Source organism: Lutra lutra, chromosome 8, assembly GCF_902655055.1.
Source record: "Lutra lutra chromosome 8, mLutLut1.2, whole genome shotgun sequence".
NCBI classification, from domain to species: Eukaryota; Metazoa; Chordata; class Mammalia; order Carnivora; family Mustelidae; genus Lutra; species Lutra lutra.
In genome coordinates, this window is record NC_062285.1 from 79,975,225 (window position 1) to 79,991,776 (window position 16,552).

General features: G+C 36.8%; 1 protein-coding gene across 2 annotated transcripts in view; it reads right to left on the reverse strand.

Annotated features, from left to right (window-relative positions):
* IPO8 (importin 8) overlaps window positions 1–16,552 on the reverse strand; it is an 88,162-nt gene that overhangs the window by 49,274 nt on the left and 22,336 nt on the right. For both annotated transcript variants that reach the window (XM_047739648.1, XM_047739647.1), the window contains 10 exons: window positions 15,273–15,367; window positions 14,582–14,666; window positions 12,182–12,316; window positions 10,465–10,564; window positions 7,448–7,524; window positions 7,045–7,161; window positions 6,123–6,212; window positions 4,297–4,462; window positions 2,731–2,891; window positions 1,765–1,890 (listed from right to left, as the gene is read on the reverse strand). In XM_047739648.1, the coding sequence (XP_047595604.1) occupies window positions 1,765–1,890; window positions 2,731–2,891; window positions 4,297–4,462; window positions 6,123–6,212; window positions 7,045–7,161; window positions 7,448–7,524; window positions 10,465–10,564; window positions 12,182–12,316; window positions 14,582–14,666; window positions 15,273–15,367 (1,152 nt within the window). The remainder of the gene's footprint in view (window positions 1–1,764; window positions 1,891–2,730; window positions 2,892–4,296; window positions 4,463–6,122; window positions 6,213–7,044; window positions 7,162–7,447; window positions 7,525–10,464; window positions 10,565–12,181; window positions 12,317–14,581; window positions 14,667–15,272; window positions 15,368–16,552) is intronic.

The following is a 16,552-nucleotide window of genomic DNA, read 5'->3' on the forward strand; positions in this document are numbered from 1 at the left end:
TCAGTGGGTTAAAGCCTCTGCCTTCGGCTCAGGTCATGATCTCAGGGTCCTGGGATCAAGCCCCGCATCGGACTCTCTGCTCAGTGGGGAGCCTGCTTCGTCCTCTCTCTGTCTGCCTTTCTGCCTCCTTGTGATCTCTATCAAATAAATAAAATCTTAAAAAAAAAAAAAAAAGAATCTGGTAATCAGGGGGGCACCTGGGTGGCTCAGTGGGTTAAGCCTCTGCCTTCGGTTCAGGTCATGATCTCAGGGTCCCGGGATCGAGTCCCGCATCGGGCTCTCTGCACAGTGGGGAGCCTGCTTCCCCCTCTCTCTCTGCCTGACTCTCTGCCTACTTGTGATCTCTGTCTGTCGAATAAAGAAAAATCTTTAAAAACAAACAAACAAACGAAAAAAAGAATCTGGTAATCAGGGCACCTGGATGGCTCAGTCATTAAATGTCTGCTTCAGCTTAGGTCATGATCTAATGATCGATGATCGATCCTTAGGATCGAGCCCCTCATTGGGCTCTCTGTTCAGTCCGAAGCCTGCTTCTCTCCCTCTCCCACTCCCCCTACTTGTGTTCCCTCTCTCACTCTCTGTCAAAATAAACAAATAAAATCTTTTAAAATAAAAAAATATATATATATTTTTTAAAGATTTTATTTATTTATTTTGACAGAGAGAGATCACAAGTAGACAGAGAGGCAGGCAGAGAGAGGGAGGGAAGCAGGCTCCCTGCTGAGCAGAGAGCCCGATGTGGGACTCGATCCCAGGACCCCAAGATCATGACCTGAGCCGAAGGCAGTGGCTTAACCACTGAGCCACCCAGGCGCCCCCAAAAAATATATTTTTTTAAAAAGGATCTGGTAATCTTCCATTGGTACATGATAAACACAGGATAAATCAACAGCCACAGGGTTTAACAATGCTATTTAAAGAACCAGCACCTGCTTCCTAAGTCACACTGTACGAAACAGGAGCTTCTGCCATTCTGCTTAAGCAAGTCAGCTTAAGCTCACAGAAGTAACAAACTCAAATCTGATTTAAGGAGAGACTATGTAATGCCTGGGAAGGACAGCAGAAGGTCTCGGGTGGAGATGAATGGATATATTATCAGAATAATCTGACTATAAACCCAAAAGTCTGTGGCAGTGAGCAGATTCCTCAATACTATCTGAACTTGTTTTCCACTTCTGCACAAGAACACCATCAATTTACCTGCTCTAGTGATCTCAAAGTAACATTAGTAAAATTCTATCCGCTAATACAGGGGAAAGCTCTTAACTATCTGCAAAAATTCTTTTCTCAATATTCTTCTGGAATTCAGTTTAGGAAAGATTCTTTTCCCAATATTCTTCTGGAATTCAGTTTAGGAAAGAAAGCTCTTCTTCCCTTCCATTCTCATGATGGTTGTTACATTCGAATTTCATTCCATTATTTAATAACTGCCACTGTGAATGAATGGCTATCTCTCTACCAAGAAGACTAGACTGTGGGTTCCACAAGCCAGAGCTCATGTCTTACTCAATTTGATATTCCCCAACAACCTAGTTTAGAACATGATAAACGAAACTCAGTTTAGTACAAAGGAATATACTATGTATCTTACAACATGTTAATATTCCCCCCTTCAATTATTTTAGAATGTTCCTTTGATATTTGAAAGTAACTTTTAAAATCTAGCAAAATAACAAAATAGCTAGTTTAAAGTCATGCCCATTGATCACATAAATTTCAGTTAATGTTATTAAAATGACATAATAAAACACAAAGAAATCGTACCTCTTTATGATCTTCTACAACTGTCAAGATAGTATCAATAGTATGTAAAATTCCCATAGCCATTACTGTTTTGTCCTCAATTTCTTCATATTCATCACTTTGAAGAACTTTGCCAAATATCTCAGCCTATGAACATAACATATACACATTCAAAAATCAGTACTGTTATACCTACCCCTTGCTGTTGTTATAAGTTAATAAAAGGGCAATGGCACTCATCTAGGTATCAGCCTTGCTCACACTTAAGTTACACACATTGCTGAGTAAATCAATGATAGAAATGGTCATGTTTTAAATATGTGACATTTTTTTCCTTAACTAATCACTAGAGTGGAATATACATTAGTTACAACAATTAGATAGCTATTTTTTAACTTCTGGTTATCATTAAACAAATAAACCCAAAGTCTGTGAAAAGTGAAATCTAGCAATACTCAAATGAAAAATTTAATAGAAGGTAAAAGACAAAATCAAGAGATCACCAGGAAAATGAAACAAAAAAGACAGACAGACATGGAAGACAGGAGAAAAAAGGTAGAAAAATAAAGACTCAGTCCTGACCCAATATCCAATATCAGACTTACAGAACAGGGGGGGAAAAATGGTAGGGAGAAATTAACCAAATAAGTAATTCAAGAAGTTACCCAAAACTGAAAGAAATGAGTTTCCAGATTCAAGCTCAGAAAGTGAATATTTAGGAGGCTCATATCAAAGCACATCATTATAAAATCTCAGATTACAAATGAAATAATCTCAATGTTATTAGATTTAAGTCTAATTAACTACAGAAACTAACAACTGTCAGAATTATTAGAGCAAACACATTTATATTAACATTTCAATTGCTTATAAAATTAAATTCCAAAATTTGGAATTTAAGGTAATTCAGGTAAGTCAAAGCTTTAATTTTTATTATTCAAGGCTGAATTTACATTCAAACTAACATAAACCTCTGCCCATTCTTACCAAATGTTGGGTCATATCAACAGCAATTGAGGCTACTTCTTGACTATATTCACATATCATCTTCTGGATGACATTAGTAACATCATCATTTTCAGTCTCTCTAACAATGTGCAACAGCTCCTGCATGATAGGCCTTACGTGTGGCTTCATATATTCCTTAGCTAATGCAATAAAACAAACAAAAATCAGCAAACACTTAGGCATTTACAAGTGGTTAAAGGAATTAACATGGTCACATGAAGTGACATAGACTAATAGATTCTTGGCAGATACATGCTCTATGGTAAGTAAGACACAAAGCTATCCCAAAATGATCTTCACCAATATATCCATCTCCCTGTAAGTAATTAGGAGTAATCAATCCTACACATGGGAAAGAACTGACCTACCCCAAATGCCAAGAACTTTCACTGAGAAATGCTCATTATACAAATGCTCTATCACCAGCATGACTTATAGGACATATATATGACATCAAGATACAAGCATAAAAAAATCATGTAGATAAAAACTATGCCCAATATTGATGGCACCCATTCCCCACCACATATCCTTGTACAATGTTCACTGGAACACTGCTGAATGAAAGTAAACTAGGCTCATGTTCTTCATAAAACTGAATTTACTTCCAAAGGTTTACCTGAACTTTAAATGATAGTCTTCTAAACAAACAAATGATTTATCTGTGTTATCACTCACTAAAAATACCACTTGCTACTTTCGGAACTAGTAGAATCACAGAATCCTAGAGTGGAAAGGACTCCTGAGGCCATCTAGTCCAAACCCCTGAATTTAAATATATGGCTATCTAACCCTTGACACAGCAACCGAGTAGCAGAATCAAAACTAGACACCAGGTCTCTTGATTCCCAGTCTACCCCAGGGCCCAACGGTAACCAACTTATTTCCTAATCTAAAACTTTTCTGGGGCGCCTGGGTGGCTCAGTGGGTTAAGCCGCTGCCTTCGGCTCAGGTCATGATCTCAGGGTCCTGGGATCGAGTCCCGCATCGGGCTCTCTGCTCAGGGAGAAGCCTGCTTCCCTCTCTCTCTCTCTGCCTGCCTCTCCATCTACTTGTGATCTCTCTCTGTCAAATAAATAAATAAAAATCTTTAAAAAAATAAATAAATAAATAAAAATAAATAAAACTTTTCTGGAGGGGCGCCTGGGTGGCTCAGTGGGTTAAAGCCTCTGCCTTTGGCTCAGGTCATGGTCCCAGGGTCCTGGGATTGAGCCCCATATCGGGCTCTCTGCTCAGCAGGGAGCCTGCTTTCTCCTCTCTCTCTGCCTGCCTCTCTGCCTACTTGTGGTCTCTCTCTGTCAAATAAATAAATAAAATCTTTAAAATAAATAAAACTTTTCTGGAAACCAGTCAATAGGAACTCCTAAAAAGAGGAAGAATAAACTCCTATGAAATTGTGAGGGGGCAAAGGTTCAGAAATCTAAACCCTGAACCTTAAGATATCGAGAATCATCCTTATTAGAGAAGTAAGAAAAGAAACTATTTGAGAAGACAATGTAAAAATAAAAATAGAATAAACTTTCTAAAAGGTATTTTTGGCTTTACCTTGTGTCTGGTTAGAAATTAATGACTGGAGAGCAAGGGCAGCTTCAACTTTGACAGGCATCTCCTTATCTTCAATCAGGCTCTTCTTTGCCAGTTCAACTGCATTTCTTAGATTAAGCTCATTATGAAACTTCAGAGAACTGAATGCATGAAGTACCCAGCAGGACTATGTTAGAAGAAGAAGTTAAGTAGGGAACTATTAGGATCATGGCATTCTATAATAAAATCATGCATAAAGGAACTTCTTACTAAGTAAAATATTGTTAACTCTACCAAGTACCATTTGTTTTGGGAGGGTAGCGTATTAGCCTCAGTTGCTAACTTCTGGATCTCCCATTTTTTTATTTAAAAAGGCAGTTTGGGGGCACCTGGGTTGCTCAGTGGGTTAAGCCGCTGCCTTCGGCTCAGGTCATGATCTCAGGGTCCCGGGATCGAGGCCCGCATCGGGCTCTCTGCTCAGCAGGGAGCCTGCTTCCTCCTCTCTCTCTGCCTGCCTCTCTACCTGCTTGTGATCTCTCTCTGTCAAATAAATAAATAAAATCTTTAAAAAAAAAATAAAAATAAAAAAATAAAAAGGCAGTTTTGTAACTTCTAAATTATCTGTATGCATTTTTCACAAGGAAAAGAAAATGGAACCAAGTTGAAGTGTCTCTGAAAAAAGAAATCCTGTTCAAGGTTGATAAATACTATGATTCATAATTAATTTGTTATTTAGTTACATGTAAGAGCTACTACAAACCAGTGTTTGACTTTCATTTGCTGGCCTTCACAGCAAACAAATGAAACATTATTTTCCCTTACTAGCATCAGGCTTCCTTATTAGCAAGCTTCCTTTTTTTCTTTCTTTCCTTTTTTTTTTTTTTTCATATAAGGTATGAAGAATTTTAAACCTTCTAGAGGTTGCCAAATTTTAAACCATTAGACCACAGAATCCTATTATTACTTTAATTCTCTATATACATAAAACATACAAGTAATGGTAATTTGAATTACCAAAGACTTTTTAGCAAGAGAGTTACAATTCATACAGCTGTCAAAGACAACAGTTACCTATAAAAACACTTGTACGCCCTCTGCACCTCTAATCTACATGCGCCCAAATACTTCTCCAGTGAACATTACCTTCTGTTTATAAAATGCTTTAGTGTGTAAGACATTGTTAACATATGTTCTTTATAGCAAGACATTTTTTGTTTTGATGTACTTATAAAGATAAATACTAGGCTCTTGAATTAATGTTCTATTTTTATTTCTCCATAAAAGATATTGATTTTAGAAGTAATAGACACTTAGAACATGAATAAGTTTACGTGGATTATTATTTTCTCCATTTTCCTAAGGCATATATATCGACCTAATATACGATTTATACTAATCAAGTTTTTAACCAAACTAGAATGTCATGCTGTTTTAGGTACTAAAAATGAATCAGTCTACGAATTTACATTGTATTACTGCTGTAACATCATCCCTCTCCCTGCATGTGTTACAAATGCAGCAAGTAGGGCTAGGGTGAAAATTTAAAGCAGCTGGAATTAAAATCCATAAATCCATTATTTACTAGCTTGTTTTTTATTCAGCTTAGGTGACCATAAGGGACATTCTAATTGACTTCATTTTATCCCAATATATGGTAAAAGGTCATTTTATCCAAAAACATTTTTAAAGTTTTTTTTTTTTTAAATAATCTCTACACCCAGCGTGGGGCTCGAACTCATGATCCCTATGTGACTCCAAGATCAAGTCGCATACTCTTCCATCTGAGCTAGTCAGGCACCCCTCAAATGAACACTTTAAGATACATAATGGAAATATGGAAAACTTACTCTAGCCCGAAGGTATCCCAGGTTAGACAACAGTAATGGAAATACATGATTCTGCAGCAACAACTCCATTTGGTCCTTGAATAAAGTCTTCTGTAAGGAAATAGAAATGAAGTTTAAACTTAGCAATGCATTTTCATATAAAAATCACAACCGAATAAAGTATGTTTATTATGACTTATGCTTAATATACTTCTATGTACAATTTTATAAAATTATTTGACCTACATATTATGCATTTTAAAACAAGACAGAAATAGTACCTTACCTATAATTTGGTGCTGACTGATTTTTTTTTTTAAAGATTTTATTTATTTGAGAGAGAGCATGAGAGGGGCGAGGTACAGAGGGAGAAGCCAACTCCCTGCTGAGCAGAGGGCCTGATGTGGGACTTGATCCTGGGACTCCAGGATCATGACCTGAGCTGAAGGCAGTTGCTTAACCAACTGAGCCACCCAGGTGCCCCCCACTGATTTTTGTAGCAACAAATAACACTAGTCATTTTGTATCCTTTTCTCATATGGCAACAGTTTCTTTTCTTTCTTTTTTTTTTAAGATTTTATTTATTTATTTGAGGGAGAATGAGTGAGAGAGAGCATGAGAGAGGAGAAGGTCAGAGGGAGAAGCAGACTCCCCAAGGAGCTGGGAGCCCGATGCGGGACTCGATCCTAGAAGTCTGGGATCATGACCTGAGCTGAAGGCAGTTGCTCAACCAACTGAGCCACCCAGGCGCCCTGGCAACAGTTTCATATAGAAAAACTGACAAAGTGAGATTTTCTTTTTAAATAAAGACACAGATGACAGAAAAAAGGATGTTTACAGTCAACTCATTATGCAGAAGCAGTCACAAGTTTTAAATTATTCACTACTTTCATATTCTCTCATTTGACTGTGCTTAAATTAAGTAAATTATGAGTAGCCTGACCTTCAATAAAATATCAGCCAAGGAACCAATCACATGCAGGGCTCCATCTTTCTTCCTTGGATCAAAGTTCGGGTCTGTTAGGATTTGATAACAAAATGCCATCATTTTTGGCAACACCTAGAGAAACAGAGGAATCCATTTTAGTCTATGTGAGCTTTCACTGCCTTACTACTACAGTGTTAAGTGTGATACACAAATTTTTAAAACTGAAGCCATTTTATTGTGTTTTATCAAGCAATTACAATTAAGAAAGCAACCCTTTTCCCTAACAAGGACAGGAAAATATTCAAGTGTTAGATTAAAACAAATAATATAATTTTTTTTCAAATAGTAGGTGTATAACTGGTGTCAAAGCAACATAGTCGATCTTTCAACTTTGGATTTAAAAAGAGTAACTGTATACCTCTTTTCTTTTCTTTGCAGCAGTATACAAGAGAGTCTGGGCTGCTGTGGTGGGAGAAGCATAATCTTCAAAAATATCTAAGATTTTAAAAGGTTAAACCACATTAGTAAAAATACAATTTCTTATTAAAGATTTTAAACCCAATAGAGCACTACTCCAAAACAAAAAAATAAAAAGTGCCCACATACGACCCTGGTTTACAGCATAAAAAAGTTAAGGATATATCATCAGTGCTCCCATGCACAATAATTATTTAACAATCTCTATATGTTGTCCTTTTAAACAATCATATTAAAGAGAATAATATATATTAGGCATATCCATTTCACTAAGACAAACATTTATTCAGTGCTTGTTATGTGCCAGGCACTGCTCTAGACTCTGGGGATACAAGGATCAAACAAAAAGGGTTCTCACAGAATTCACAAGGTAAGAGAAAGAAAGAGATTATACACATACACAAACAACAGGTACAATAGGGTAAGGAAGAAGAGAGTGAGGTTATAGAAGAGAGCGAAGTTATATGGAGTGCTAGTTTAAATATGGTGTCAAGGAAAGCCTCTTTAATTCTCTGCTGGGCTAACACTTAAGCAGAAACTGAATGAAGGAGAGAGAAAACTCTACATGGAGATCTAAAGATAAAGCTTTCCAAACAAAGGAAACTGCAAGTGTAAAAGCCTTGGGGGACTACGAGGTCAGTGCTTGGCTCTATCAACAGGCAGATTCAGCAGTATTCAATGGGTATTTCTGAATATATAACACGCCACTTTTAAAACACACAACTGAACATCACGAAAATTTCCAAATTTCAGAACAGGCAGGTATTTGAAAAGTATCTCCTATCATATGTCCATATTTAAGTATAAAAATAAGACCAAATCTAAGTCTTTGCCAATATATAAAACACAAATGTAATAATACTAATAACTAACAGGTACTGCGGGCCAGACACTATACTCATGAGACTACCTACTGCACCCAGCACTTACTCTTTGGCAGGCATTCTGCTGAGATTTTACAAGCATCGAATATTCTACTCTAAGCAGTTAAGGAAGTTAGTATACATGTATTATCCCACTTTTTCCTCCCAAGACGATTAATATCGCTGATTTTATAGCTGAAAATAGTGCATCTTAGAGAGGCTAAGTAACTTGCCCACAGACACACAGTGAGTAAGTGACCAAGACAGAATTGCACCCACACTGTCTTAACATCTAGAGCCTATGCTCTCATAGTTTTTACCAAATCTAAAAACATTATTAATGCCAACGCATTTAGATAAGAATACCTTGTTCAATAAATAGCTGTAAATGACAAAAATATAAAAAGAAAACTATGTAACTGTATAACTGTTCTTCCCTACAGTTACCAAAAGAAAAATATACATATCGAATAATAGGCACTATATCCTAGTCCACAAAAGAAAATGATTTTTTTCAAAAAAGCATTTGAGTTCATCTTGAATTATCCATATTCTCTTTAATCAATAAAATGTAAATTCTGTCAATCAACACTCACAGCTGTTTATTATTATATTTCTGAAACCTGAGATACAGGGTTTTGGAGGGGAGGGGGTTGGGGGTAGTGGGTATTGTGGAGGGCACGGATTGCATGGAGCACGGGGTGTGGTACATAAACAATGAATTCTGGAGGTAAGCCTGGTAGTGGATATTGTGGAGGGCATGGATTGCATGGAGCACGGGGTGTGGTACATAAACAATGAATTCTGGAACACTGAAAAGAAATTTTTAAAAAATAAATAAATAATTTTTTAAAAACTGAGATACTATCCTATTTTACATAAAGAGTAAATGAAATAATGGTAGCTTTCTGAACACTAAACAAATACTCTGGCTGTTACAAAAACACACAGGTATTATAGAAAAACTAAACACTAAAATAATGCCTTGAGAACAGACGAAAGACTGGCTAATCAAAACAAAAGGCATTAGGAAGGGGAAATAATAAATCATGCATATGTGAAATGATTTTCAAAAGGAAACAGTGGAATGAAGGTATAAGGCAGATGGTAAATACTGTTTCTCCTTCATTTGCCTCTCTGGTACTTGTCCCCAAGAGAAGAGGCACTCCCTTGGTTACTGAACCAACTGATACTAAATACAGAGCACTATAAAAACAACATAACCCAATCATCTAGCACCTCCACCAGCAGGCCTAACTCAAGTAGCCACAGACACATGGCCCAACAAGGGAAAAGCACCGTGTTGTCACTATCTTCAATGTGCCTGGGGCAGTGCTAGTTTTATCAATTCTTTACTCCAACCTTGATGGAATGGCTACTAGAGCCAAGTACTAGTAGAGGAATGGAGAGGTGGAGAAGGGATGGAGAATGCAAAATAAAGCAAATGAACAAGATAAAGCTCCTCCCCTTAAAAAGCAAGAAGCTGTAGGAGAAAGAGGTACACAAGCAACATTCTGCTATGTGAAATGCCTGAGCGTTCCAGGAAGCAATTAGTTTAGACTGGGGATAAAATGGAATAAACTCAACCAACCTACATGGTTCAGTAACTAAAGATCCAAAGGAAAAGTTACCTCCAAAGAACAGGGTCACGCAGGGATATTCTCACTCTCTGTTGTGGAATACTTAGCCACTAAAATTAAGAAGCATACTGAATTGGGGTGCTTACAAAATATGCAGAAATCCAAATAATCTCCCAGACTAAGAACAACCCAATCTAGAAATGCGTATCCCAAAAGGTACCAAAAGGGATGGTGTCTCCGGTTCAACATCGTAACAGGAAAAGTTGAAGACGGCTCCCTGACTGCTTCGGCATCCTCAAGAGGGATGAACAGGACAAGCTTTCCATCATCTACATGCTAAGGCCTCAAGTCCACTGGCTCAACAGAACATCAAACTCTCATGAGTTTCAGAGTTTATCAGGAAATACAGAACTTTCAGAATTTAACAAAGTAATAAAATCTGCTTAAAAATACAAATTTAGTTACAGTACTCTACATTTGCAGGAACTGGTGAGGAATAAAATCATCTCAATTACCAAATTTCATCCTTATGTACTCATATGGGTCTTCTTGCCACAGCTCTTCATCCTCATCTTTGTAACACATCACAGAAAAAATTACATCTTCAGAAATATTCTGAGAAGAAACAAAACAACAAATGGGCTTTGGGCTATTCAAATTTGGAGAATATTAATAACATAGTTACTGACAGTCTTTATGATGTTAGTTTTCCAGACAGTTAAATTAATCTTGTGGTAAGCTTGTACTGACTGAGGGGAAAGCAGGAAAGCAAGAGCTGGGGGGAGCAGGGGAGAAAGAGTTAAACTTAAGACTGTTTTTAAACAATAAATGATTAAAAGTACAGGGAAAGAGATGAATGGAAATGCTGTTCTTTGAAGCAACAGCAGTGATAATAAAGTTTTACTAACAAATCAATATTAAACACACCTTAATTCTTTAAGGAAGAAAAGGAAGTATCTAAGCCAAGGTTATACTGTGAACATTTTTACATTTCCATTTTTGGCCATAAATGTCAATGAATCAGCAATATTAAAATTTCTTTTCCTCTTCCATTTTCAAAAAAATTTCCTACTCTAGAAATGTAGATTTCAGTGGGGGACAAAATGGTATCTAATAGCCTCTGTGTACACTGCTGCTAAAGCTCTACTAAGCCTGTTTGTGCTTTAACAACTACAAATGTAAAAATAGAATCATCTCTTCTCACTTTTTCCAAATTAAATTCTAGGAGAAAAAATTCAACCGAGGGATTGGACTTTTCTTATTCCTACATTTCAGCAATGTAAAAAATATAGGCCATAGGCATTAAGAAAAAAAATCCACTCTTTATTTGTAACAACATAGTATATAAAATGAAATTGGTATCTTTATTAATGGCAAAGAAACTACCACTATTTGATCCAGGGGATTAGACAAATATTATTAAGATGTCCAAAGAAAATAATACAAAAATATTATATTTATAAGACCAGCAATAAGGTAACACTAAACGAATTGTTTTTGTCTATTGTTTGGTGTCTATCCTGGACAGCAAAGGCAAAGTAAAAGAATTTATTTTCCTTTTTAGATACTATCATAGAGATTATAGAATTTAAGAAATCTTAGTTTGAGAGGGAAAAAAATTCAGTTCTTAACCTCTTTGAATTACCCAAAATCATCTATATGCAAATAAGAATTTATTTATTAATAGGCAATAATTTTCATCCTCATTTGTTCTTTAATTAAACAATGATGCTGAATTCCATCTTTAAGTAAACAACCGATACAAAAACAGAAAACTTCGAACTTAATCTCCAAAGAGAGATAAAAATCTTATTATACAAAATAAAATGATCTTATTTCATTTCCTGCAAAATAATAATAACTTAGTAGAGCCTTGGTGACTCTTTTCAAAATGTTATCACATAAAATGCCACATGTGAGCCTAGCAACCTTTAGATAATAAGGATAGAAAAATATTACCTGACTAAACAGAAGGGAAACTGAGGCTGAATGAGACTCCAAGCGAGACCAACTGAATCCAGGTCTTACAACTCATTAAACTTGTAGGTCTCACTCTTCTCAAATACTTAAATTTCAACGCCCATCATATCAGATATAAAACTGCATGCATTTGAAATTAGTCATGGAAATAAAAATATATTAAACATATAATACAGGATTAGTAGCTTACCTTGTCTGGAGAACCTAACTTAACCACAGGAAAATCTTGGAGAGCAATTCCCTGAAACTAACCTGTATGTGTGGCTTCATCTGCTTCCAGGTGACAGAATGAACAATCCCTTGGTTAAGATAGTTGAATGCTTGTTGAAGAACACGGGGGGCTACATACTCTTTCTGTCTATATTGGTCTAAAATTTTTAGTAGTACCTACAGAAAAAGAGGGGGAAAAAGTTCAGGAGAACATAAACAATTTAAAGGTTAAGGGGAGGGGCATTTTAGGTATGACATAAAACCCAGAATCCTTAGAGATTAAAAAAAACAACAACAACAGATTTTGGGAGTAAATCAACATCTTGCGAGAAAACTCACAATTTTATTAGGTCCACGTTATATTGAACTGAAGGATGTCTCACTGTAATTCCCAGCCACTTGTCCCACTTCTAACCAACTTTATCAAAGTTGTCAGAAGTCCTGCCATCACCTCGATGCCCTGTCTGCGATGCGAGCTACAAGTGGATGCTACTGCACACGATTCTTCCTAAGACCACTGTGGCCTCTATGGGGTGGAGGTGGTGGGAGAGGAGAAACAGCTAAGAGGAGAATAGTATTTTGTAAGAGAATAATTTTTTTTTTTTAAAGATTTTATTTATTTGACAGAGAGAGATCACAAGTAGACGGAGAGGCAGGCAGAGAGAGAGAGAGAGAGAGGGAAGCAGGCTTCCTGCTGAGCAGAGAGCCCGATGTGGGACTCGATCCCAGGACCCTGAGATCATGACCTGAGCCGAAGGCAGCGACTTAACCCACTGAGCCACCCAGGCGCCCAGAGAATAATTTTTAAATACCAGGAATATATAGGAACAAATGGCTTAGACATGGATGAAAGGCCATGAAATCTGCAAGTGTATGTATGTACAATATACACACATTTAGGTGGCACCGGAAAAACTGGGCTGAGCACACTTCAAGAGGGCATCAACTTTAGGATGCTTAATGAGTTTAACAGCTATGGAAACAGCAGAAGACAGAGCTGACCCGCTTCCTGACTATCCTAGTTTCCACAGAGAATGGCTGAGCAGATCATTTTATTCACTAACTTTCACTAGTTCATTAACAGATCATTATTCACTAATTTTCCCCACCGACTGCCTTGTGGGCCAACAAAGTAATTTGTGAGAAAATTACAGCCATAGCTTTCCTGAATTGTTGCAAGGTACTTTCTTAGAAACAATCATCCATAAAAGGAAGTATTCCATCTATGATGACAGCACTGAAGTATTTAACTTGGTATCACTGACAATAAAGAAGACTAATATGCACAGATTTATACAAATCTAGAAACACCCTCTATACTGTTAATGGCCTTTACTATGTTTAATTAATCCTTGCTTCCTTGTTGCAGTCTTGATACAGCCAGTGCTGGAATAGTTATTAAACTTCATTTGTTGAAATATAAACAAAAATGAGACTTAAAGGGCAATACAGGTCAACCAATCTTCACACCCAAATGTCCTCTATAGGCTTTGTTTTTTTTTTTTTTTAAGATTTTTTATTTAGACAGAGACACAGCGAGAGAGGGAACACAGCCGGGGGAGTGGGAGAGGGAGAAGCAGGCCTCCTGCTGAGCAGGGAGCCCGATGCGGGGCTCGATCCCAGAATCCTAGGACCATGACCCGAGCTGAAGGCAGACGCTTAATGACTGAGCCAACCAGGTGCCCATGTAGGTTTTAAATATTAATACCAACTTGGATTATTTCTCTAGAACTATTTTCACTGTACAAAATGGTTCCCAAACTTCCACAAAAATATGTGGTAAGTTCTCAGCTGAAGGTCTTAACTTCTGAGCTCCATCCCTCTTGAAACAGATCAATTCATCACATAAATCTTCTGATATAAAAGCTTAGAACAAAGAGGAGAGGATCAAAGGAGTAGAGAGTAAGAAACCCATAAGAGGTCAGAAAGTGAACAGACAAACCCAATCTAAGCACTGGGCACTGGGACATCAGAATCAACAAACTTAAAAGGTCTGAGTCTAGCATCTAGGAGTTTGGAAGGGCACTTCTTGTGGAAGCTGCCCTGGGATACCTGGTTCTAAAAGTGACTGCACTGTATTAGATTCCCAGAGCTGCCACTTCATCCCCTATTAACATATAATGTATTAATATGCTCACAGTCTACTTTTAAATGCATAGAAATGACTTAACTACTTTCTTTTTTGTTTCAAGATTTTATTTATTTATTTGAGAGAGAGAGAGTGTGTGCAAGAGAGAGCATGAGTTGGGGGAGAGGGGCAGAGAGAAAAGAAGCAGCAGACTCTCCACTGAGCAGGGAACCTGAGCAGGGCTCGATCCGGGGACTCCAGAATCATGACCTTAGCCCAAGGTAGACACTTAATCGACTGTGCCACCCCCGTGCCCCAACTTAACTACTTTCAATAATAACTGTCCTTCCATTTAAAAAGCATATTTTTATTACCTGCTGAATTCCCACCGCATAGGTTTTCAAAAAGAATTCAGAAAATTCAAAGTATTCTTTTGTGACATTTCCCGGGCTTCCATATCTTAAAATACAAAGAGAAAACATTTAAATATTATAAATTTTTTTTAAAAAGCATGCTCACTTGTTTAAATACAGTCCCTTGCTAAAAGATCTATTTGGGCAGAAAACTAACACTTTCCCCTTTTCCACAATCCCGAAGATGAAATCATGATGACCTTGTATTTAGATTCTGGCCCATAATTAAATCCACCTACTTAACCAAGAGCTTCTAAAGGGCACATTTTACAAATAAAAATTATATCTGACTTTTTTTAAAATAAATGTTTCTATAATTCAATTTGACTAACTTTCCTATGGAGTTGAGTAGCCATGCACCTTCTTGTACAATTTCTACAGATTTCCAATGAGCTAAACAAGGTCATTTCTCCATTCTTTTTCACAGAACAGAAAGATCCAGAGAAGACTGTCCACATCGTTATGATCTCAAAGCCAACTATCACAGTTAAGCCGACCTTAAAACAGAGGGTGACCTTTTTTTTTTAGGCCCACTATGGCTTTTAAAGAAAAATAATAATTTACTGTGGAGTATCAAGGGACCCATCCAGTTTTATTACATCCAATACTGAAATATTGATCATAAGATCATAGATCTAATGAACAGAATTACCGCTCAAAGAGACGAGCTACAATGTGCAGTGCCCATTTCTTACACTTCCACCAGACTAGTTCCGGTCTATCATCCTCATCGATCTGCAGAGTCTCCTAAGAGGACAGAAACACCCAGATTACATTTCCGAATAAAACGGTTTATTCAAACAACAAAGGCAGAATAAATTTTTTTATACATTAAGTAATATTACACATGAGTTAGATTGCAAATGCATATTCTTACTTATAGATTGCTACACAGGAATTAAACAAGCAAAGCAGGGGCATCTGGGTGGCTCAGTGGGTTAAGCCTCTGCCTTCGGCTCAGGTCATGATCTCAGGATCCTGGGATCGAGCCCCGCATCACCCTCTCTGCTCAGCATGGAGCCTGCTTCCCCCTTTCTCTCTGCCTGCCTCTCTGCCTACTTGTGATCTCTCTCTCTGTGTCAAATAAATAAATAAAATCTTTTAAAATTTTGAAAAACAATACACAAGCAAAGCAAATTTCAACTAACTAATGCTGTTGTTCACATTTATCTCCTATCTTCAAAAGGCCCAAATAAGTGGGAAACAAAATACAAAACACCACATCCCTTAAGGAAACTCTGGGACAACAAAAAGGTTTTATATCTTGAGCTGGGTAATAGTAACACAGGTGTGTATTTGTCAAAATTCACTTATCTGTTCCCTAAGTTCTGTACATTTTGTATATAAAGTAAACCTCAACATAATTTGTCCCAAGATACGGATAAAAGAAAGAATACTGCACATTTGAAGACAAACTTAAATTTTAAAATATGTAATTTAATTTAGTTATTTTGACTAGTTATTGAGTTAATTTGATAAGTGACATATAGCATCATTGTTATTATAGAAAAAAATGAGACACCATCTTTAACCTATCAAACTGGCAAACTTAGAATTTAATGTGACAGACTTTCTCAGTCCGTACTTATTAAAGTATAAGCCAGAGCAATGTTTCTCGAGAGCACTTTACAAGATCTGTCAAAGCCCTAAACACTGCTAGGAGTTTATCCAAAGAAAATAATCATGTATGTGCATAAAAATTTAACTACATCCTTACAGTTACACTAACACGCTAAAGCTACCTAATGTCCAGCAAATAAAACACTCCATAAAAGTGACAGTACAAAAACATTCATAATCATAAAAAATATTTATAAGAGATTTTAAGTGAAAATTTCAAAACAGGACCTACAGATGCCATTTTTATAAATAAAATGTGGCTGCATATAGACCCAGAGGGAAAAAAAGGCCAAAAGAATAAATACCAAGTTT